Below are 25744 nucleotides of genomic sequence, written 5' to 3' on the forward strand. Positions count from 1 at the left end.
AATGATGCTGGTATCAGTGGTCATGTGAACATAACTCGCATCTATAGAGCACAGAACACAGATGCCTGTCAGGATCAACGTGAGGGCAGCAGTGGCAGGTATAACAGTTACCACAGCACAGATAAGACGGCCTGTAAGGTCACACATGTCTACACGAACTCTTGCGAACTGTTTATTAGCAGTGGGACTGTGGGCAAGCACTCTTCTAGCCTGTCTTCCTCTCATATGAAAGCACTATGTGTATGGCTTGACTGTCACCGCCAGAGAATCACTTGGATGATGGAACGGCATGTTGTGGTCTTCAACAATGAAACCAGATTCTGCCCACATGCAAGTAATGGTAATTTGTGCATATGACGTAGACTTGGTGAGCACTGTCTCATGGAGTGAATTTGTTTGAGACGTACTTCCTCCTCTCCAGGCTTATAGTCTGGGGTGTGATAAGCTACAACTGTCGTTCACCTTTGTATTTATGGAGGTGACACCAGCAAACACTAGGCATGTGCAGAATGTTGTTAGACCTGTTCTTTTGCCATTCTTCGAACAGGAAGGAAATGTGTCAGGAAGGTGACATGTTGTTCCAACAGGATAATGCTCACTCCCACACTGCTCGTGAAACTCAACATGCCCTGTAGGATGTGCAGCAAGTTCCTTGGCCAGCGTAGGCTCTGGACTTGTCTCCAACAGAGCACGTGTGGAATATGATGGTTGAGAAGTGACTCATGCAACTTGTCAACCAACAACTCTTACAGAACTACATGAACAGTTTGAGCAGGCATGACGTAACACTACCCAGGACAGTATTCGCGATCTGTACATCTGACTGGATGCCAGAGTCGGTGCTTGCATTGCCACCCATGGAGGCTACATCATGTACTAATATGGGAGTTTCAGCATGGGTTGATACCTGGTACCTCATAATCGCTTGTGCTATTGATCTGAAAATGTAGTCGTTTCATTTAGTCTATATTCACTGTTGCAACAATAAATCTTGAGTGAACTGAAAGTTTCTAAAAGTGTGTACTAACGTATTTCTGACAGTGTATATAGAAAATTATGTACATGTTGGTGCACAGACAATGACAGCTGATAAAAGGACAGCAACTGCACATAAAAATGTAGCTGCAAACCCCCATTACAGATTAAATTAACATCTTGAAATACAACAGAAGCAGTTTTGGTAGGAGGATATATCTTGAGAAGAGCAATGTATCCTAATGGAAAACAGTGAAAGAGAAGCTAACGATTGGCTCTATTCCTAAAATCTAAACAAAGGGCCGGGAACCTGATGCCTAAAATATCTGGAACAAACTGTCAGACGGTCCACAGTGGTCTTGTCTGGCCAATCTGATGACCTGTCACGCAATAAGTATGAATGTCAAAGTCTGCCTGAGGGAACTTGCATGTCCCTCCAGTAACCTCTTCTCCATTACGAATTCCTTGCCTGGTGCAGTGACAAAGGAAAGGAGGAAAATAATATCATTGCCAAGATGGGTACCATACTACAGTGAGACTCCAATGAGTTTAAAACAAATGTAGAGCAACAATGGTTTCCATCACTTGGAAGACGAATGTACGAGCGTCACTCCAAAAGAAATGCACACTATTTTTAAAAAAAAAATCATCTTTTATTCTACATGTTTGAAAGTTTTACATGGTGTAGATACATCCTTTAGGAACAATATTTTCATTTCTCCACATAATTTCCATCCCTCTCAACTGCCTTGCGCCATCTTGGAAACAGCGCCTGTATACCCGCATGGTAAACTTCTGCACCAACCTGTTGGAGCCACTGTTTGGTAGCATGCACAAGGGAGTCATCATCTTCAAACCTTGTTCCACCAAGAGAGTCTTTCAGTTTCCCAAAGAGATGATAGTCACATGGAGCCAGGTCAGGACTGTAAGGCGGGTGTTATAGTGTTGTCCGTCCGAGTTTTGTGATCGCTTCCATGGTTTTTTGACTGACATGTGGCCGTGCATTGTTGTGCAGCAGCGGAACATCCAGCTTTTGGCGATGAGGTCGAACATGACTCAGTCGAGCTTGAAGTTTCTTCAGTGTCATCACATATGCATCAGAATTTATGGTGGTTCAATTTGGCATGATGTCCAGAAGCAAGAGTCCTTCGGAATCGAAAAACAGTGTAGCCATAACTTTTCCAGCAGAAGGTGTGGTTTTGAATTTTTTTTTTTTCTTGGGTGAATTTGCGTGATGCCACTCCATTGATTGTCTCTTCGTCTCTGGTGAAAAATGATGGAGCCATGTTTCATGACGCGTCACAATTATTCCAAGAAATTCATCTCCACCATTCTTGTACTGTTCCAAAAGTTTGCTGCATACCGTTTTTCTTGTTTCTTTGTGAGTCACTGTCAACATCCTGGGGACCCACCTGGCACAAACCTTTTTTAACGCCAACACTTTCAGTATTCTGCAAACACTCCCTTCCCCTATCCCAACGTAGCGTGACAATTCGTTCACTGTGATGCGTCTGTCAGCATTCACCAATTCGTTAACTCTCTGCACATTGTCTGGAGCGTGTGCAGTACGAGGCCTGCTGCTGCGAGGACAATCCTCAATATTGGCGTTCCCGCTTTCATCACGTAACTTTCTTGCCCACCTACTAACTATACTGCGATCGACAGCAGCATCTCCATACACCTTATTCAACCTCTGGTGGATGTTTCCTTCTGTCTCGTTTTCACAGTACAGGAATTCTATGAAAGCACATTGCTTGTGACGAACGTCAAGTGTAGCAGCCATATTGAAGACATGCTGTGAAGGCGCCACTCACGGGAACAGGTTGAACTAAGTTTGAAAACAAGTGGGAGGGATGTATCTACACGCTGTACAACTTTCACACATGCAGAATGAAAACTGTATTTTTACAAAAATAGTGTGCATTTCTTTTTGAGTGACTCTCGTATATATGTCTCCAAGAGGGACACTTCAAAGTTTCTGACGCTCTTGTGCTATATGGTTACAAAAAGTATTACCTCAGTAGGAGACAGAAGTGGCTATTTTTGAAACAATGCATACCATTTCTCACCTCTCCTCCTCATCACTAGCCTATAAATAGTCACTGCACCAGTGAACATGCATCAAATGTTAAGCATATGTACCCTGTGCTTGCACCCATATGAAGTGATTGTACAGGACAGAAGATCGTCGGGGAGTAATGTAAAGTTTCAGTTACCACCTCGGGGGGGGGGGGGGGGGGACAAGCTGTGACCATGGTGTGTATTGATTGTCTAATTCTATACATATTCACACTTGAGTCCAACCATTTTTTTTCCCCAACGATAGATGACTTGACAAACTTTGGTTGTAGAAGTCTGCATTTTGGATGTTCAGGAAATATTCCACTTCGAAAACAAACGTATTGTCATTCTGAAAATGCCTACTATGCAATGGTTTTTTCATCTGAGAAAAGAAGTAGTAGTCAATGGGTGAAATGATGCAGTCTCAAGAGAATACAGGGAGAGTACATAATGAACTGCCATGGAGCAAAATGATCCCTTTCTTCAGAATCCTGCCACACGTCCTCACGATATTTCGACAGTCTGCTCCTGTGACCGTTTGCGCCTTAGAAGCATAATCTATTAGTGGTAAACCATGGCAGTTTCAAAAGAATATTCACAAGGGGAAGACCTGAGACACGGCCCACAGATTCGCCTCATATTTGGCAGGTCGTTCAAGCACAAGCTAAAATCATGGACTCCAAGATATTTTGGCTCAACAACGCCCTACTTTTGAGGAAACTGAGTGCAAACGACTCAGAATTGATGAGATGGACAAATAATAGACAACTTGAGCATTTGTCTGTAAAAACGTCTCTAGAACTAGATTACTGAAGCCCCGTAAATTTTTTTTATAGTCGTTGGTATCTTTTCGCGGTTCCCGCAAACCTGGGCACAACAGCGACACATGCTCTTGAGTACCTTTACGGCAAAAATTGTTGTTAACAATGTTAAAATTCTTGGCGTAAACTTCAGCTGTCTTTTATTTTCCACAATTCACTACTAGTTTCGGTCAATGAGCATTATCAAGCTTAGATGGCATAAACAACAGAAAAATTATACCATAATTCGAACAAAAATAATTTGTTCTTTTTAGCCCACCACAGTACGTAAAAAATTTCTCATAATAATAACTGTGTACGATAATCTTCGTTTAGAAACAAGTCCACATCAACAGCTAGTAACACACGGACAGATGTAACTGAAAGATGGCTGATTTATTTATTGCCTGAGTACTGGGGTTTGCTGACACTTGTGCTCTTATAGTAAATATCACGGATGTTTAGTAATGGCGTGCCTATTTTCTAATAGTGGACATAAAATTGTTTTATCGCTTAGATTTTTTCTTAGTGTGACATCTTAGGTGAAATATCAAGCAGTCACAGTTCGAAAAGTACAATCGGCACAATATGAACGGTTTTGAGTATTTTTTTTTTTTTTTTTTTTTTTTTTTTTTGTCGCTAACACGGATGATTCGTTTGAAGAAGCTGATGAAGACATACAATCGAGAATTTCACGAAGAGGATGATTTTCTTAAGAAAAATAATGTTGTTGCACCCCTGACAATGATGTAGGACACAGGGTTTGAAGCTGCAAATAAACAAAAGGGGTAGCAGGAAGAAGATTTTCTCATTTTGGAGTTATATTAATTACGATAATTTGTAACTAGTGCATAACAGATTATGAATTCTTTTCAAATAACATTTTGAGTAATATAATTGTCATTAGAGGTTATAAAACAGGACATCTTGTACTTATATTGTACGTAACATACCAATGGAGATCTAAAAATAGTAATAAACTGGTGAATAATCTATAAATTAAGATTCTTGTTGAATAAGATTTGGAGTAGTAAAATATTTATCATGTAGCAATGTAACATTTCTTAATCACGACCCCCCCCCCCCTCCCCCCGCGCCTTTTAGGGCTTTAGGGATGGTCATGGTTCATGTATAATTGAAAAAGCTGAAGAAATATGTGAATGAAATCACTCAAATCCGGAGAGTGAGGAAAAACATTCGTTATAGCTTACATGGCCGCAGAGACTAATTTCGTTTGACTTGCCATGGCTGTAGAAAATGTTAATAATTTTAATTACATGTAAGATCAAAGAATGTTTACAATTTTAGTTACATATTAATCTTAACTAGAAGTTGCACAGGCTTTCAGGGGAATGAAGTAACGAGTCCCGACACAATCAGAAGCTTTGTTTCTCAGCTGCCGACCAAACACTTCACTCAGGATTCTTTTGATGGTTCGCCAAGGTTATGAGGGTCGAGGTCACAAGCATCAGTGGTAACCTTTTGATGCACATAATGGAAGAATTTCTAGTGGAAGTAAGAATGATAGTCACACATTAATATAAACACACGTCGAGGAAACCTTCCAAGCGAATGTTCCTGACAGATATTGCAGAGGGCTGTGTGTATCCAGAATCAATGTAAAACGGAAAAAAGCTCACAGAGGGGCAGATAAAGGAGAGTAGAATTCAGGGAGTAATCAGTGCAGCCGGAGTGCTTTGACGCTGCTGAGTAGCGCCTGGTGGGGCAATAGACTCTTCATTTACGAGAAGTTCGTGATAAATTAAGTAGCAGTTTTCAATATTCATTAGGATAGCATTGAACAGAGACTTCCTGTCTCTGTTTCAAAGTGCTAAGTTAGAGGAATTTCAGTGAATAGCAGGAACTAGTTACAGATTCGTACTTGTCTCCTATACTGTAGGGCAAGTGCCCACTACCGTGCGAGGTGTCGCAGTGGTTAGCACACTGGACTCGCATTCGGGAGGACGACCTATCAATAACGCGTCTGGTCATCCTGATTTAGGTTTTCCGTGATTTCCATAAATCGCTCCAGGCAAATGCCGGGAAGGTTCCTTTGAAAGGGCACGGCCGACTTCCTTCCCTGTTCTTCCCTAATCCGATGAGACCGATGACTTCGCTGTCTAATCTCCTCCCCCAAACAACCCAGCCCAACGAAGTGCCCACTGATTGACAGCGAATTATTAAGAAATGTTCACGGTTTATGATTTAAGCCAACTGGCCAGTAGTTATCAGAAGGAATGGCAATGAAAGCACTCGTTTCTGATAACGGTCCTCCATAGTGATTACTGAAAGCATCTGACATTCTGGTAAGGGGTTTGACCTGATACTTGAATAAACAAACGTGTTGGTTAGAACAATAAACGAACTGACTAAAAGTAATAACTTGCTACTTCAGCAGATCAGTCGTACTAACGCTACAAGAATTACCAACATGTTGTAACCGAACACTAATCCCAATCAAGGGGAGCTCTCTCATCTCCGCTATACATGTTGACAAGCAAACTAACTGAATCCATATTGTCACTAAGATCCTGGCTAAGCCACGCAGATAACACCGAATCCAAAAGAAAAAAAAGTTGGTGTAGGGAAACTATGCCGGGACATGACATACTGAAAAAAAGGAATAAACAGGAAAACAATAGACTGGCCCATCGATCGTTAAAATCTGTCGGTTTTCCTATCACTAGGTGGGACTTCAATTGCACCTGTGACGTAGCGTGTAACTACCCCTTCTCCATATGGGAGCAAGTTTGTGTGCTGTCTGTGGGTCATTACACAAGGTCTGGTCATGACAGGGTCCATTACACTTACGTACCACTCGGGCCTTCGGGATCCTCCACCGCCAATACCACACGACTCGTTCTTTTCCTTTCATTTACACAGAGTGGTTACCTTCAGGGCAGACAGCAACTGTCGCACAGCGGCGGCGGCGTCTCGCTCGCTGTAGTGGCCACGGCCGGCCAGTCGCTCCAGAAGTTCGCCGCCGGACATCAGCTCCGCCACCAGCTGCACCTCCGATTCGGTCTCCAACACGTCGCGCACCTGCACCTGCAACGTCATCCCACTATATAGCGAAACTCGCCGCTAAGTGTCAGGGGCGGCTGACCCGCAAGTAAGGGATGGTTATAATTAAACTGACGGTCTTCCAAGTGCTGCGATGAGGGTTGTACACACTACAGAGCGCTGAAGCATCTTAGGTACGTTCATTAATCGGTGTGCTCACGGAGTATCCTGACAAAACAATAGTTCAACCTTCTATCACCAGGTGAAAATAAAGCGCTGTAAGCAGGCAGAATATGATGTGGGTGCAGCAAGAGGGGAGGAACGATCAACAACTACATAACTTTGGTTCTGGTACGTTTAGTAGAACATGGTCACAAGTTACATAAGGTGTTGAATACGGTCTCGCCACTGAGCAACATGCTGTATCCATAACATGGCACGTTCGACAGTTGCTCGCTGCATATCCAGTGTAATCAGAGTGATGGGTCATCGCATGCTATCATTCATATTAGGGAGAGCCTGGATACATCCGTGATAGTCACGATCTTTCAGATATTCGCACAAACAGGCCTCACATGGATTTAGGTCGGGGTATCGCGCTGGACTGTGCCTGTTCAGTCCGGTCTAGGCATCAGCGCAGTTTGTTTATGAATAGTGCACACTTCGTATATGGATTCAGAGCCTGAGGCCGAAGAACAAAAACCGAACAGAGTTCCAAAGAGGGCAGATTGTGGGGCCCGATTAGCTGGAGCATCAGTAAGAAAGACAGCCGACTTTTTGTTGGTTCAAGAGCGACTGTTTCAACAGTCATGACAGCCTACACAAAACATAGTAAGACATCACTGTGTAAACGTAATAGTGGTCGTAAATAAAAACTAAATGACAGAGATCTTGGTGCACTAAGACGAATTGTGTCAAAACAACACATAACTATGGCGGCTAAAGTGACTGTAGAGCTCAATGGCCATCTTCGAGACACTGCATCAATCGATACTGTCCACTGACAACTCCATAAAGCCAATATTCGTAGATGAGCTGTTATACCGAAACCATTAGTGACAACAACCAACGCAAAGAAACATGGTTTCAGGAGCATAAATCCTGGATGGCTGATCTGTGGAAACACGTCATATGGTCCGACGAGTCAATGTGCTCGTTATTTTTAACATCGGGCTGGATTTACGTCTAGAGAGCGCCAAAAGAAGCCTACAGTCCTAAGTTACTTGATCCCAATGTTTAAACATGGAAGTCGATGTGTGGTGGTATGGGCAGTCATATCACGGCATTCAGCTGGTCCCATTATTAGTCTCAAAAGCCGTGTTACAGCCAACTATTATGTGAACACTTTAGGAGATGAGGTGCACCTCCATGATTCAAATGTTGTTCCCCAACAGTGACGCCATATTTGAGGTCGATAATGCACCACAGTCGTGGTATGAGAAGCCTGCACTACCCTCTTGCGTCTTCCCTGGTCAGCACAGTTACCGGATTTGAACGTCGTCGAAGCCTTGTGGGCTGTATTCTAGAGCAGACTCCAGACCAGATTTCCGCTTCCCTCGTCACTACAGGAGTTAGAAGAGGTTCTGATTGAAGAGTGGCATAGCATTCCACTGGAGACTATACAATAGTTATATGCCAGAATTCCAAGAAGAATCGTAGCAGTATTACAGCCAAATGGTGTCCAATCCCTTATCAATAAACCACTCTCAAGTAAGTTCATGTGTTCACATTATTTTGCCTATCCCCTGTATCTTCATTTGGTTCACATTCTGAATCTTGGATAGTACTGTAAAATAAACCACAAAATATTTTGAACAATTGACCATGGGGGAGGGAATCTCCAGGAGACAGCTCGAGCACTGGCTGCAGAATCTCAGGCGCGTGCTGCACGTTCGGCTACTGCTACAGCTACAGCAACTTCATCAACAGCTACCATGGGTATGGGCCGCCGCCCTCTTCCTGCTGCTCTAACTAATTCACATGTTTCTTCAAATTTCTTGATCATCTTTTTTAGCCGATTTATTGACACTGGGCCACCTTGCAGCTGTTTCTGTCGACGATATTCCAACACTGCAGCGCTGCTATAACTGCCGTTCTGATAAAACAACTTTGCCAGCAGTGCACGATCTTTTTTCCGTAAACCATTGCATTTTGATGGAAAACGTCAACCTTCTTAACCCTTTATACCAACAGTCATTTCACAAAAGAAATCAACAAACGTTACCAAGCGGCGAACAGGATACTAACATCAAAACAGGAAACATTTCACATTCTGACTGCTTATAGAGCTTTTTTTCGCCTGGTGGCGGGAAGTGGAACTATTGTTTTTTCGACGTACTTCACAAGTCTTCCTGGGATGTATACAACCAGCACTGCCGCCTTCCGAACACCGTCGGTATAATTATACCCATCCAGTATAAAATGGGGCCGGGAGAAATGTGTTATCAGCAGAGAAACAGTAAGAGGACAAAGGGTCGCTCAGGGGAGCACAGCCAGCCGTGGTGGCCGAGCGGTTCTAGGCGCTACAGTCTGGAACCGCGCGACCGCTACTGTCGCAGGTTCGAATCCTGCCTCGGGCATGGATGTGTATGGTGTCCTTAGGTTAGTTAGGTTTAAGTAGTTGTAAGTTCTAGGGGACTGATGACCTCAAAAGTTAAGTCCTATAGTGCTCAGAGCCATTTGAACCATTTTTGAGGGGAGCACAGCGACTTCCGACGTGGACTAGACATTTGATGTCACCTGAATAATAAATACACCAAGGACATTCCAACTCATCTTAAGCTCCCAAGTCGACATTTGGAGATGTACACTGCACAACGTTATTAAAGGATCACTTATTCGAAACAGTGTAATTATTTCCAACTGCGACCCAGAAGTTTACAATTTGGCTCAAACGTGCCTACAACATTCCTCTCTAATGATGCAAAATTGTGGAGTTCTGCGACGTCATCCTCAGACTGGACGACGCTTAAAACAGCGAGGTGTCCACAAATGCGAAAAAAGGGCCAATACTCAGAAGTTCATGCAAAGTGTAAGGTGGGTTAGCTACGTCATATTGGCACAAAATGTCACCACAATTCTCCTAGTTCCACCGTGGACCTGTCACACGATGAGAAGATTTCACATCCCCTCTCAGCCTCGCATCAACCCGCTTTTGACACCTCTGCGATCGAAGGAGAACCGCGGCGACCAGCACTGAAATCACGCGGTCTTGTGGATGGCCGAGGAAAACATTTCAGACAACTTTCCTCAGAGCCGACGCGAAGAGGCTTTGTGATGTAGCAGAAAGGACGTCTATGAAATCACCATTTCCTAAGGGCGTTGATTCCTACTCATTTCGCGGTCGAAAACAACAGTTTGCTGTATATGAGCAGTAGGACGACATTCTCGACAATTTTTGACACTTCTGATACTCCCGGATATTTCCGCCGTTCTCCGTCTGGAGGTGTTAGCAGTGTCTTAGGGGATCAAGGACATCGTCCTTTTGCTCAACACACTGGAACCTTAGTTTTAGAACGCGAAATGAGTGGGGATCAACGCTTCAAGGGAAGGGTGGTTTCGTTGACACCTTTCTGCCACCCCATGAGGCCTTTTCGTGTCGACTCCAAGCGGCGTTGGGTCTGAAATGTTTTCCTCAGTCACCCATAAGAAAAACGGTTGGCTTCAACGTTGGTTGTCGCGGTTCTGTGCTCCAGCGCAGAGGCGTCGAATGTAGGGTGAAATATGGGTAAGAGGGGGTGTAACAACTTCCTATACTGTGACAGGTCTACGGTGACGCTGTGCAGAATTTTGGTGAAATCGGATGCTGTTGCGCGGTCATTGAGCCACCTTACACGTCACCTGAACTTCGGAGCTCTGGCCTTTTTTTTCTCATGTGTCTACACCTTGCTACTGAAGCGTCTTCAGCCGGCCGCGGTGGTCTCGCGGTTCTAGGCGCGCAGTCCGGAACCGTGCTACTGCTACGGTCGCAGGTTCGAATCCTGCCTCGGGCATGGATGTGTGTGATGTCCTTAGGTTAGTTAGGTTTAAGTAGTCCTAAGTTCTAGGGGACTAATGACCACAGCAGTTGAGTCCCATAGTGCTCAGAGTCATTTGAACCATTTTTTTGAAGCGTCTTCGAGCCCGAGGCTGACGTTCCACAGTGCCACGCTTTTGCACCAGAACAGAAACAGGTTGTAGGCACCTTTGACTAAAATTTCAAAGTTTGCGTCGCAGTGGGAGATAATTACAGGGTTTCGAAAAACTGACACTGCAATTGTGTTGCGCAGTGTCGTTACCAAGTGGAAACGACAAGGGACAACGGAGCTAGATCAAAACCAGAGAGACTTTACGTAATGACGGGCGGGGAATGTCGAACACAGCGGAGTGAGTCTGTAGAAAATAGCGTGAAATCAGCTGAGGCAATCACTCGCAGAGTTTCCAATTGCTGCCAGCACTGAACGGGCGTAGCAACTTCAAAAGAACAGGGTACAGTGGTTTAGCAGCTCCTCACAAGCGTTTCTATAGTCAACGCTAAGCGATGCTTGAGGTGGTGTAAGAAACGGTGGTTCGCAGTGATAAATCACGCTGTACCCTGTGACAGTCCCATGGTCCAATGGAAGCCTTTGAACTTGGCGAATGCATGGATAACGTTGTCATCATATATAGTGTGGACGCTAAATTACAGAGGTGGTGCTGTTACAGTAATGTGGGGAAGGAGGGGCAGTGTTTCTGGTTTGGGTGAGGCCACTTACTGCGCGTGAGAAAGGGCTGCAGGGTGATAGGAACATATTTTACATTATTGTGTACTGCATACAGTAGAGGAACAGTTCGGGGATGAGCAATGTTTGTAGTTAGATAGATAACCATTTGTTCCATAGATAAAATTCACGATAAACGTAATGATGTGCAACGGTTGGCCTCTTGTATAAAGCGGAAATAAAATTTACCAGTAGTTTCCTGTATACAACAATTTTCCAGATACTGTGATGGGGTATTGTGCCGTGTACGGATGAGTGATTTTATGTGTACTAACGACTGTGACAAAGGTTAATTTTTTTAGTCCTTCATGAAATAACGTGCGCTGGATGTTCGTCTGATACTCCCATCCTTCTTGGTCAGTGTTGGCGTCATAATCACAATTAAAACTAGTAATGTGTAAATGTGACGCTGTCTGCGTGCTGGATATTTCTGTGGATCTTCGATATTTTCTGCCTTCTTGTATAAGACGCATTTCGTGACATGCCGATGGAACATATAATGATGTACCAATTCCGTACTGGTCGTATATTCAAGCGTTGCACCTCCAGCCCATTGCTTGAGCATGCTCATTGTCTCATTCGCTTTACGATGACGAGATTCGACAAATCAGTCCAATGTACATTTATACATGTACCAGTTTGTGTAGTATCTAGTCCTTCCTTTAACGATGTCTCTTTCCCACTATGTTAAATCTGATCTTTTCTGGGCCGTAGTCGTCCCTTTCTTTTTCTCTGTTTGCAGTGCTCCTTGGGCAACGTTATGGCTTTTGTTTTAACTCCAAGGGGCATTCCTCCGTAGTTTATTACCGTTCATACGAATTCTCACCCGGCATTGATGAAGCAGAGCTTGAATGCGATGCGGAAATTTCAGAAACGATAATGTTTCACTAGTCTCGAAGTCTTATATCTCATCCCCTTCAGCTCCGACTTCGTGGTACACTTCTTCATCAACAAAACATATTTACTTCTCCAGATCCAAAAGTCGCTCGCCAATCGCCGCTCCTATCAATTTTGAATGCCGGTAAATAGAGCTGCCTGCTTCGGGTAATGCATCTCTCTTGCAATTCTTCCACAAATAAAAACACACTGTCGATCTTTTCCGCTTCACTTCCTCTGTGGCCAGTTAACAAATGTTTATTTGATTCCTGGTCGAAGGCAGTATTCCTCGACTACTAAAATTGTTCAACTGAAACATTATAGTGAACAACCTGGATTACTACATAAACAAAAATGCAATTCACAACAAATTACATATTGCACGAAGCAGGTATTAATAACGGAACACGATTATAGTATTACTTCACAAAGCATAATTAAACTATTGCTGCTTCAACAGAAAACTATTTATTATACACTCCTGGAAATTGAAATAAGAACACCGTGAATTCATTGTCCCAGGAAGGGGAAACTTTATTGACACATTCCTGGGGTCAGATACATCACATGATCACACTGACAGAACCACAGGCACATAGACACAGGCAACAGAGCATGCACAATGTCGGCACTAGTACAGTGTATATCCACCTTTCGCAGCAATGCAGGCTGCTATTCTACCATGGAGACGATCGTAGAGATGCTGGATGTAGTCCTGTGGAACGGCTTGCCATGCCATTTCCACCTGGCGCCTCAGTTGGACCAGCGTTCGTGCTGGACGTGCAGACCGCGTGAGACGACGCTTCATCCAGTCCCAAACATGCTCAATGGGGGACAGATCCGGAGATCTTGCTGGCCAGGGTAGTTGACTTACACCTTCTAGAGCACGTTGGGTGGCACGGGATAGATGCGGACGTGCATTGTCGTGTTGGAACAGCAAGTTCCCTTGCCGGTCTAGGAATGGTAGAACGATGGGTTCGATGACGGTTTGGATGTACCATACACTATTCAGTGTCCCCTCGACGATCAGCAGAGGTGTACGGCCAGTGTAGGAGATCGCTTCCCACATCATGATGCCGGGTGTTGGCCCTGTGTGCCTCGGTCGTATGCAGTCCTGATTGTGGCGCTCACCTGCACGGCGCCAAACACGCATACGACCATCATTGGCACCAAGGCAGAAGCGACTCTCATCGCTGAAGACGACACGTCTCCATTCGTCCCTCCATTCACGCCTGTCGCGTCACCACTGCACGATGTTGGGGCGTGAGCGGAAGACGGCCTAACGGTGTTCGGGACCGTAGCCCAGCTTCATGGAGACGGTTGCGAATGGTCCTCGCCGTTACCCCAGGAACAACAGTGTCCCTAATTTGCTAGGAAGTGGCGGTGCGGTCCCCTACGGCAGTGCGTAGGATCCTACGGTCTTGGCGTGCGTCGCTGCGGTCCAGTCCCAGGTCGACGGGCACGTGCACCTTCCGCCGACCACTGGCGACAACATCGATGTACTGTGGAGACCTCACGCCCCACGTGTTGAGCAATTCGGCGGTACGTCCACCCGGCGTCCCGCATGCCCACTATACGCCCTCGCTCAAAGTCCGTCAATTGCACATACGGTTCACGTCCACGCTGTCGCGGCATGCTACCAGTGTTAAAGACTGCGATGGAGCTCCGTATGCCACGGCAAACTGGCTGACACTGACGGCGGCGGTGCACAAATGCTGCGCAGCTAGCGCCATTCGACGGCCAACACCGCGGTTCCTGGTGTGTCCGCTGTGCCGTGTGTGTGATCATTGCTTGTACAGCCCTCTCGCAGTGTCCGGAGCAAGTATGGTGGGTCTGACACACCGGTGTCAATGTGTTCTTTTTTCCATTTCCAGGAGAGTATTTACCCAAGTTATAGGAATGATGTTCAGACTGTGGGCTGTAGGATTTTGCCTTGTTAGTAGTGTTAGCGTTTTGACTTATCCTGGAGCGCCGGTACCCGTACGACGACGTACGGTTGAAGGAAACATCAATGTACGTTACTGTTCAGATAGTCAGCATAGGTCTAGACAATGTGTGCAGGCATTTACTCACAAAGTTGGTTTGTCAAACAACAGCAGTAGAACTACTGCTCTTCGCGGTGTATGAAAGCATGAAAGGAACACTGAAAGGTCTTCTTTCGTATCGGGATTGAAGAACATGATTCGCAAGCCCGAATTAATTCACTATTCGGGAGTTGCTTCTAGGAGAGGCCGACAGCCGATTGAGCCTCAGCCCTGGCTGAGAATGCTGGAGGCAATGGGCGATCTTTTAGTAGTGCGCGAGATGTGTCACGACAACAGAACATTCCATGATCCTTCGGTGTTCGGGACAGCAGTAGAGCAATCTCTAGTGCGGTTCCAGGCTGTCGTGGATGCAGATAGTTGTCACATTGAGAAACGTTTGTAGCTCGGAACCTACACATGGTATGCAATTAGCAAATGTTACTCTCTCACATGGAAATTAATATATGTTTCTTTCAGTGGTTTACTCGTTACTTCTCTTCTGTATGTCCTTACATATGTTTCTACAAAGTTTCATTGTCGTACGATCACTAGTTTCTCATAGGGGAACATCAAGTAGCGAAAGTTTGTTTATAACCAACTGTGTTTTATTCTACGGATGTACGATAAAATTTCACGCTCGAGGTTTGCAACGGACTAACGATACAAAGCAACTCCATCGTATCGTCACATATACCTTGATTGCCAATGAGGAACAGGAAATGAGGAAAACACACCTGGATTCCGGTACTTGCGTGTATTCTGTCCCGCGCCTCGATGTAAACCATACGTTGCGTGGTTAGGTGTCTGTGGTGCATCGTGGCGAATACGGACCGGATCTTCTCGGAGTTTGTTGTGTCACTTATGAAAGCGAAGTCTATGCAAAATCGTTGAATAAGCAAGAACACTGGGAATAACTGAAATCATCGAACCATCATAATTGCTCGAGACCTCGCGATATAGTGAGCCACAAACCATCTGTTAAAAAAAGGCAGAAAGTATAGGAATAAATATCTGTCGTATTACAGTTCCTCACTGTTAGCAGACATCGACTATCAAGTATGCCAAACGTCTGTTTCTTCGGCTTGCGAGGAAGACTTGAAAGATGAACCTCGGACCGTGTGTATAATTTAAATGATCTGACAATGGGCGTACCCAGGGAGGGGCAGGGGGAGGGGAGGGGACAGCTGCCCCCCCCCCCCCCCCCTAGAAGATATTTGAACTCGTTCGCGCAGATCCGGGAGTAATTTTTTCGTCTTCGGCACGTTATTGTCGGCAAATCCTAGAAGATTATTACTGAATTAAAATGTTGTAATTTTAAACAAGAGCGTTCTTATATTTAAAATGTTTATTGAAAGTAGTTTTTCACTAGTTTACTGTTTTATTTAATAAGAAGTGCTGTATGTTGCTCCCCCCCCCCCCCCCCCCCCCCCCCCCCCCCCCGTTCAGATCCTAGGGACGCCTCTGGATCTGCAGCTGAAGTCTATATTGCATACTGTCGACAGGTAAACAGAGACAGAAAAAATAGCTAGATGCTGAACTTTCCGTCTAGAAGGGCCAAATTTCATCGTATGTAATATTTTTTCCATTTTAGTATATTTTATATTTCAACAGGTGTCACGACAGCCAGATAACATTCTTCACTGGTACAGAAGTGAGACATTAGCACGTCTTGCTGCAGATGTAACCTGTTCGCAGTGGTCATGAAAGTAGAAATCAGAAGGGAAACCACGGCAGAAAGACAACAGAACACTGCATTAAACTCAAATTACCTGTCTTCTCCTATCAGTTTTCCCGGAACAGACTCCATTTTGTCGACCGTTAGTGAACTGGTCTCAGAGGTCATGAAAGTCGAAATCACAACTGAAAGCACGGCAGAACGCTAGTAGAACTGATAAAAGGTCGGCCAGAAAACGATTTTCAGTAACTGCATTAAATCCAAATTTCCTGCCTCCGCCAGTCAATTTCCCCGGAACAGACTCCATTTTACCGACAGTTCGCAGTAACTTCACAAAATGTTAGCGTACGTGGTGGCGCTCAACTTTACAGACATTGTTCATCAAAAACAAAATGCAAAACAGTTGCAAGCTTCCTAAGAAATCAATTGTTAATATCAGCTCTTCACGGAAAGTCACCAAAACGGGAAATGCTAATACTTTAGCACAGTCAGTGTCAACATGACGTTAGATATAGTGTGTGCGAGAAATAGAGCACTCGTCGATTACATGACGTACTGGTGACTAGCGCGAAGACATTAACTGTGATGTACAAAACAGCAAGATCTCCGCCTACCAGTGGCGAATCATTGAACACTGAATAATACTAACTCGAATTGAAATGATTACTTATATTCCGCAAACATGTAAGCAAGGCGCCACGATGGACCTGGAATTTGGAAGTATGACGAATTCTGGTATAAAAACAAATGCCACGTACACGCATGTGTCAGATTGAAAGGTTTCTCGCAGTCTAAATACTTCGCCAATGAAATTTCACCTATGACGCGTTTAGTTTACTAGCGCAATGCATTGAACGGCACAAAATTAAATATGTAATTTGAGTAAACATGCAAAGGCAACAAAAGGGGAAGAAAGAAAAATCGAAAAATTGTATTAGAGTATTAAAATAGGAAGTATACGTAAATTGTACAAGAATGAAAGCACTGTCAAAAGGAAAAGTGTTCTCAAAAATGTAAAATTTGCTATGGAGTGTCAAAAGGTACAGTGTTCTCAAAAATGTAGAATTTGCTATGGAAAGTCTTTTAACAAAACAAATTCGTTGTAGTTTAGGTTACTGAGTTCACTGAAAATGTTAATTAAATTGCTCCGGTTTTAAGTTTCCACTAAATGCAAATACTTCTAAAATACCGGAACTTACCACAGTAAAAACTTTAAATAAGAAATTTCTAGATGCAGAAGCTCTAGTCGTAAAATATGATGAGGGTAATGCGGCAGTGCTATTATATAAAAAACATTACACTGACAAAATATTACAGCATCTCGAACAGAACGGCAAAAACTAAATCAGTAATGACCCACTCAATAAGTTCCAAACAGAACTAAATAGAAAATCTGATGCCTCTCCGTTTCTGTTGGACCCACGAGAAAAAAGTAGATTAAAGGTAATGAATCTAAGGCTTCCCACTGCAAGAGTTCACATTAAAATACATAAACCTAGCAAGTCAATTACATTTATTAATAATAACGAATGTCCTCCCAATAGCGAACTAAATTTGATACTCGATAAAGAACTTAAAAGTATGTAATAATTTGACAAAATTACCAGCGTTAAAAATAGCATCCAATTTGCTGACAATGTAGTAAACATGACTATCCCAGAAGATGCAACTTTCGTCTCTGGGGATGTTACTAATATGTTTACGAACATACCAGTTAATGAAACATTAGAAATAATTAAGCGTAATTTACCACAGCATTAACTATGGCAGTTGGTGAGATTGTAGAGTTGTTAAGTCTTCTTGCATTGTAGCCTTGATTTCAGTTACTTTACCGTTGATGAAAAAATTACCGCGAGGAAGACTGTCTAGTAATGGGTAGTAGTTTACCCAGCATCTTATCACAAATTTTCCCTAATGACTTGGAAATCAGGTTTTCTGATAAATTCCCCGATATAAAGTAGAAAATATTGTATTATCACCGGCATGTTGACGACAGTATAGCTCTCTATAAAGGAACCAAGCAAGATTTGAATGAAGTAACAGATAAACTCAACCGAATGCACCTAAAATTTAAGTTCACAGTTGAACATGAAACTGATAGTAGCATCAATTTTCTCGAATTGTCAATTACCGTAGTACATTAAATGGGAAACATATCTTTAAAGTTTACGTGAAGCCTACATATTCAGGTATAATAATTGGGAATAGTTCATGCCATCCAATACAGTACAAAGAAGCGTATTTCTATTCAGCTTTACACAGAATGTTACAGTTACCGTCCACAGGAGGAGACAGATCTACAGAGTTACAGGCAATCAGAAAGCATTAAGGAACAATTACCAAGAACGTGATACCCTGTGTGATCAAAAGTATCCGGACACCCCCAAAAACATACGTTTTTCATATTAGAAGCTGCCACCTGCTGCCAGGTACTCCATATCAACGACCTCAGTAGTTATTAGACATCGTGAGGGAGCAGAATGGGGCGCTCCGCGGAACTCACGGACTTTGAATATGGTCAGGTGATGGGTGTCACTTGTGTCATACGTCTGTACGCGAGATTTCCACACTACTAGACATCCTTACTTGCACTGTTTCCGGTGTGACAGTGAAGTGGAAAAGTGAAAGCGTACAGGCCGACCTCGTCTGTTGACCAACAGAGACGACCGACAGTTGAAGAGCGTCGTAATGTGTAATAGGTAGACATCTATCCAGACCATCACGCAGGAATTCCAAACTGCATCAGGATCCACTGCAAGTACTACGACAGTCAGACGGGAGATGAGAAAACTCGGATTTCGTGGTCGAGCAGCTGCTCATAAGCCACACATCATGCCGGTAAATGCCAAACGATGCCTCGCTTGGTGTAAGGTGCGCAGACAGCGGACGACTGAACAGTGGAAAAACGTTGTGTGGAGTGACGAATCACGGTACACAATGTGGCGACCTGATGGCAGGATTGGGTATCGCGAATGCCCGGTGAACGTCATCTGCCTGCGTGTGAAGTGCCAACAGTAAAATTAGGACTCGGTGGTGTTATGGTGTGGTTTTCATGGAGGGGGTTTGCACCCTTTGCTGTTTTGCCTCGCACTATAACAGCATAGACCTACACTGATGTTTAAGCATGTTCTTGCTTCCCACTGTTGAAGAGCAATTCGAGGATGACGATTGCATCTTTCAACACGACCGAGTACCTGTTCATAATGCACAAACTGTGGTGGAGTGGTTACACGAGAATAACATCCCCGTAATGGATTTCCCTGCACAGAGTCCTGACCTGAATCCTGTAGTCACTTTTGGGATATCTTGGAACGCCGTTTTCGTGCCAGGCCTCACCGACCAACATCGATAGCTCTCCTCAGTTCTGCACTCGTGAAGAATGGGCTGCCATTCCCCAAGAAACCTTCCAGCACCTGATTGAACGTATACCTGCGAAAGTGGAAGGTGTCATCAAGGCCAAGGGTGCCAACACCATACTGAATTACAGCACTGCCGATGGATGGCGCCACGAACTTGTTAAGTCATTTTCAGCCAGGTATCCGGACAGTTTTGATCACTAGTGTATAGTCAAATTGTACCACACGCTATAGAAAAATGTTAAACGAAAGAAGACCAATAGTATAGGAAAGCCAGAAGAAAAGAAAAAGTGAATTACACTCACATAAAAAGCTTCTATAACAGACCGCGTTGTGAAATGGTTCCCAAGATAGAAAGTTCAAGCAGCATTTCTGCCTTAGGCACGCACTAAACAAAATGCACATTGGGTGAACATTTGAGAAGAACTAAACATACTTTAGGGGAGATTCAAGATATTATAAAAATACCACACCGCAGATAAAGCTCTCTGTTAAATGTTTTGGAAGAATTATAAATTTTCGTAGAAAAGAACAAAATAGGCAAAATTTATTAAACCAATAAACCGGATTTAATTTACGTGGGTTCTTCCACTTACCTGGTGAAATGCTGTAGATAAGTAACCAAATTATAATGCCTACAGTATTATCCTAAAAGAAATATTTTTAAGAACAGTAGTTTTGAATGTATTCCGGTAAAGATATTTCTAAATATGTATTTTCATACTGTTTTTTGAAGGATATTTCAATTTTTACAGATGTACTCGTATTTTTTGAAAGATAAGCAGATATGTACAAATATGAGATGCCTACATACACGCCCATAAAAGAGGAGATTAAAATGTAAAATTAGTATCTTTGGATACACTATACCACGGACGTTACAAGTACTGTTGTACAGCCAATTTCATCTTTGGCGCTCTCAGTGTCATCGTTCACTACGTTACTTTAAACGTAAGTTTGAGTACTACAGTACAACCAGTTTAATCTTTAGGGCTGTCAGCCAATTTTAAACAAAGTCTTTAATGCTGTCAGCTAGCTCTAAAGGTAAGTCACCAGACTGGAAATGGAATATGTACTTTTCCGCATAATGTCAATTTGTATCTTTTACAGTTTATATTCTGATGATGCTCTGGTTAATTTGAAGAGCGAAAACAATAAATAGAAAATACAAAGTGCGACTGTGGCTGTTTTCAAAAACTTAAAAACTTCAATTTCGTCTGTACGGAATCGTGCAGTCCCTCCAACCAACGGATTACAGCCTTCGTTATAACTTGGTTGTTGCCACACTGGCTGAGTTTGAGCATGCTGATGACTGTCTGACACGTGTTTTTTACTGAAATGATGTCACAATTCATTTGAACGGTGTTTTCAACCGACAGAATGATAGGATCTGGGAGTCCGAAGTTGAACGTGTGGTATGGTTTTATGCACTATAAAATCATAGGTACTTTTTTCTTCTGTAAAATTAAAATCGAACTCAATACCTATCTTGATCTGTTGCAATTTTTTTGTTGTACGACAGATTCAGTACATTCCGGACTTCATTTTGCAACGAGATGGTGCACCACCTCTTTGGGGGTTAGACGTTCGTGACTATGTGGATACAACATTGCCGGGAAGATGGAACGGGCGTGGTGGTCTCATCAACTGGCCTCCGTAACACCACTGGATTTCTTCCTTTGGGACATATAAAGAAAAGGGTTACCAAACACAAATGAACGCAGTCACAGCATGACGCGCAGAATTACTGAAGTCATATCATCCATCCCTCAAGTAGTGTAGATTAACACCTTGGTGGAGTTGGAATATCGCCTGGGTATCCTTCAGGCAACGAAAGGAGCACACGTGGAAATTTGTTAATAGTGTGTGTGTGTGTGTGTGTGTGTACACAAAAATTTGAATATGTTAACCTGCAGTTCGAGATAAAGAATATGTGTCTATGTGTTATATTTTCTGTCTTATCCATGTTTGTAACGAGAGAAAGACTTCTGGGACACCCTTCATGTCTGAGCCAGCGATGTGTGCCAGTAAACGTTCACTGGGAAAATACGTGGTTACGCAGTCCAAACACCGTAGCTTTCCCGTTATTATTTAGTGAAAAATTAGTGAAAAGAAGTTAGACTTCTTACTTCAATTTCAGATCCCATACTGTTCATAGACAGTGTCTGTTCACTGTCCTGATTGATAGCTTTCACCTTATGAAGTTCTGGTACAATAACGTATACCGAGAATCACTTTAATTTGTGTGTCCATTAACTTCAGAGTCTGCTCGACACGGCAAAGCAGTCCACTCCCACTCTGCAAACACGAGACTCAGCTGTTTGCACGCCGCATTTTCAAATCGACCTTGTAAGATAACCCGTCCATAATATAAACCAGTTCCACATATTTTAATTTTATAGTCCTTTGTGTACCTAAAAAGAATAAAGAAGGGAAACAATCTATAGCTGCTACTGCCGGCACACACTTCGCTCTCTCGTACAAGACAGCACAATCCCCTCTTCTTCACCTCTCTTTAGCTACCTTTGTTGCCATTTACTCCTAGCGACCCCTCGATACACTTCTAAAGGTCCAACATTAACACAGATTACACTGTCCAGACACTGAAATGAAAGTGCAGTTTTACACTATTATGCTCGTAGAAACGGTTTATACAAATGTTAGTAAATGTGCAAGTGTATAACATCCGAAATAATGAATATTAACAATTTCATAAGTGTCAGCTCCAGAACGTAACAAAAATACAAATCCAGTAATAGCGCAACCATCTCTGATGTGCAAAGGAAAAAAAAAAGAAAAGAAAAAGAGAAAGACATAAAATTACATGGTACTATCGTAATATCTTCACAAGCAGTACACGAATACCCAACTAGCTTCACTATTTCCGAAATGCTCGTTTCCAAGCGCCGGCCTATATTAGTCTTCCGTTTGTCGAAGACGCCTATGTCATTTGTAATAAAACAAAATCTGACGGGACCTTTTCCACAACTAGTGAAGTATGCGATACCACCTAAATTCTGGCCAGATTTGATCTTGTTTTCGTTTATAAAGTGCACCATGTGTTACTGCGGACATTTGCGAACGTTTCTAACTCTCGAGGGTAAATATTTCCGTAAATACATTTTCTGTTTATGCATCGATATGTTCATTTTATACAAAGACGCCCTTTGAAGATTAGTTCACAAAAATTCATCAGCAAAGCCTCTTTTAGCAAAACTACAGCATTTATTAACGTTTTTATACATTTTTAACAGACTGTTTCAACTACAGATAAAACTTATGTCACCATTTATATTTTTATATTTCTTATTTCGATATGTAATCGATGTTGTAACATAGCATAAAGCTTCCAGTTTTAATACTTGCAACTGTTTTAACCTTTGTTAACTTATTACTAAATATCTTCACATAAATGCATCTCCCTCAAGTAGCGTCCAACAAACGAAATTTGATAAATAATCTAAAAAAGGAGATCACAATAACTTAACGTTCACTCATCGAAAGTTCTGGTAGTTTCGATAGAAACCAGCTTGTCAAATATTATTGTTCGGAGACGCTAACTGCGTCGGACTGTTTTTGATGTCGATTGAGTTAGAACCTGTAAAGCTCTTTGCAATGTGTCTGGCAGGTAGACAATGAAAAGAGTTGTATGTTTTGTAGCTAATATTTTCATTAGGACATATGAAACTACGTGTGAAATATTATGTGGGATGATACAAGAACCACATTTTCTGACATAATAAATGTTAATTTCATGACGTGTAATTTAGCACTCTGGACCTCAAATATGAAATTACGCAAGATTTCAACGCCTCTGGACACTGATGGCATATTAAAAAGCTAAGGGAAATTTTTACAATTGTTTGTTCTCCTTCCTTGCACTTGAATAAACAATGAGGTGACAAAAGTTATTCGATACCTCCTGGTATCGTGTCGGGCCTCCTTTTGCTCTGCATAGCTCAGCATCTCAACGTGGCATGGACTCTATAAGTCGTTCGACGTCCCCTGCAGAAATATTAAACTAAGCTTCCTCTATAGCTTTCCATAATTGTGAAGGTGTTACCAGTGAAGGACTTCGGGCACGAACTAACCTCTCGATCCCGTCCCGTAAATGTTCTATGGGATGCACGTCGCGCAATCTGTGTTGCCAAACCATTCGCTCGTATTGTGCAAAATGTTCTTCAATCCAATTGCGCACTGTCATCCATAAAAATTGCGTCGTTGTTTGGAATCATGAAGTCCCTGAATAGCTGCAAATGGTCTCCAAATAGCCAGACATAGCCAGAACGCAGTCCATTACATGTAAACACAATCCACACTACTATGGAGTCACCACCAGTTTGCACAGTCTCCTGTTGACAGATGGGTCCATGGCTTGGTGGGGTCTGCGCCACACTGGAGCCCTGTCACCAGCTCTTACCAACTGAAACTGGGACTCACCTGACCAGACCACGGTATTCCAGTCATCTAGGGTCCTACCGACATAGTCAAGAGCCCAGGAGATACCATGCAGGCGATGTCGCGCTGTTAGCAAAGGCACCCGTGTCGGTCATCTGTTGCCACAGCCAAACTTCGCCATACTGTCCTAACGGATACGTTCGTCGTACGTCACACAATGATTCTTACTGTAAATCAAGCAGTGTTATTTGTCTTTTAGCAATGACAAACGTGCGCAAACGCTGCTGCTCTCGGTCGTCAAGTAAAGGCCGTAGGCCTCTGCGCTGTCCGTAGTGAGAGGTAATGCATGAAATTTGGTATTCTCGGCACACTTTTGACACTGTAGGTTTTGGAACCTAACGATTTTCGAAATGGAATGTCCCTGTTAATTGCCGAAGTGCGGCAATTTACCACGTCGGAACCTCTTCACACGAATCACCCGAGTACAAATGACAGTTCCGCTAATGCACTGACCTCTTACACCTTGCGTACGCGCTATTATCGCCATCTGTATATGTACATATAGTTATCCCAAGGCTTTTCACCTCAATGTACATTGAATACCAAACAGTATATGTTTTTTAAGCAATGTCGATGTGAACTATAAACATAATTTCTTACTTCTAAAGGAAGGGAGGGGCGTTATACATTGCAGTTCCCCATTTGCAGCCCGTATCGTCACCAGAACGATTTGGTCCTCCTTACACACTTTTTATATCTTCAATGAGACAATACACCACCTCCTCGCTGCTTAATTGTGGGACAAAGGAGTAAGGAACACTCCACTGACATGAAGGTACTTGTGTGACCTCAACTCACATGTTTCGAATTCTGCTGACGCCGCCGAGAGAAATGTAAATGCCTCAGATCAAGCTCCGATCGATCTCCGTCATTTACAGACGGTGGATGCAGATTGCCCCCCAGCGCTTTTGATATCTAGTGAAGTCTATGTCATGGGTAAACTACTGAGAAGCCACATCTGAGAGATCAATAGAAGGCGAACCCCCAAATATATTATTAAGACTTTAGAAAGTTGTATACGGGCTTGTACGACGAAGCTGGTTTTTGTCGACGATTTCATTTTTTGCTTCGACTAACGACATAATCCGAGAAGCGAAGCTACAACTTCTTCTGTAAAATATAAACTTTCGCACCCAGAAATTACATATTTCAAATAACTTCCGGGAATTCAGCCAGGTAACACTTTCAGCGACCGCCGATATTTCGGCGGGAGAACACCCCGCCATTTTCAAGGAAAACTTCAACGGACAGGCGGCGTACATACAAATTTAATACCTCGGTTCTCAGACAGAAGCAGGAAAGATAACACACACACACTGAACACTAGCGCCACCAAAGATGACCAAAGTCAGAGCTATCGATAGTGAGACTATGAATTCGCAGGTGAGGCAGCATTGACTCTGTCCCTCTGTTTTTTGACAAGGGAGAGAGCCGGATTCCAAACAGAGTTTAAACAGAAACCTCCATCCCTGTTAACGAAGTTGCTCGCTAATTTAATCTCAACTGTCTCCCTAATAACCCTGTCCCAATAGCTGGACGTGCATGCCAATATCTCGGTGATATTATATAACATGGGGTGACCAGTATCCAAGCAATGTTCGGCAATAGCAGATCTATTTGGCTGCTCTAATCGTGTGTGCCGTTTATGCTCACTACATCGGTCCTTCACGGTTCTGATAGTTTGACCAATATAAGCCATGCCGCAGCTGCAAGGAGTACGATATACACCCGCCTTACGCAGTACAAGATCATCCTTAACGGAACTCAAAAGTGCTCT

At 43.2% G+C, this 25744-nt stretch overlaps 1 protein-coding gene across 1 annotated transcript in view; it reads right to left on the minus strand.

Annotated features, from left to right (window-relative positions):
* Positions 1–25744, minus strand: part of LOC126281870 (calcium/calmodulin-dependent protein kinase type IV-like) — a 618086-nt gene that overhangs the window by 78238 nt on the left and 514104 nt on the right. Inside the window, exon 5 of the mRNA XM_049981147.1 lies at positions 6729–6884. Within this exon, the coding sequence (XP_049837104.1) occupies positions 6729–6884 (156 nt within the window). The remainder of the gene's footprint in view (positions 1–6728; positions 6885–25744) is intronic.

This window comes from Schistocerca gregaria, chromosome 7, assembly GCF_023897955.1.
Source record: "Schistocerca gregaria isolate iqSchGreg1 chromosome 7, iqSchGreg1.2, whole genome shotgun sequence".
NCBI lineage: Eukaryota > Metazoa > Arthropoda > Insecta > Orthoptera > Acrididae > Schistocerca > Schistocerca gregaria.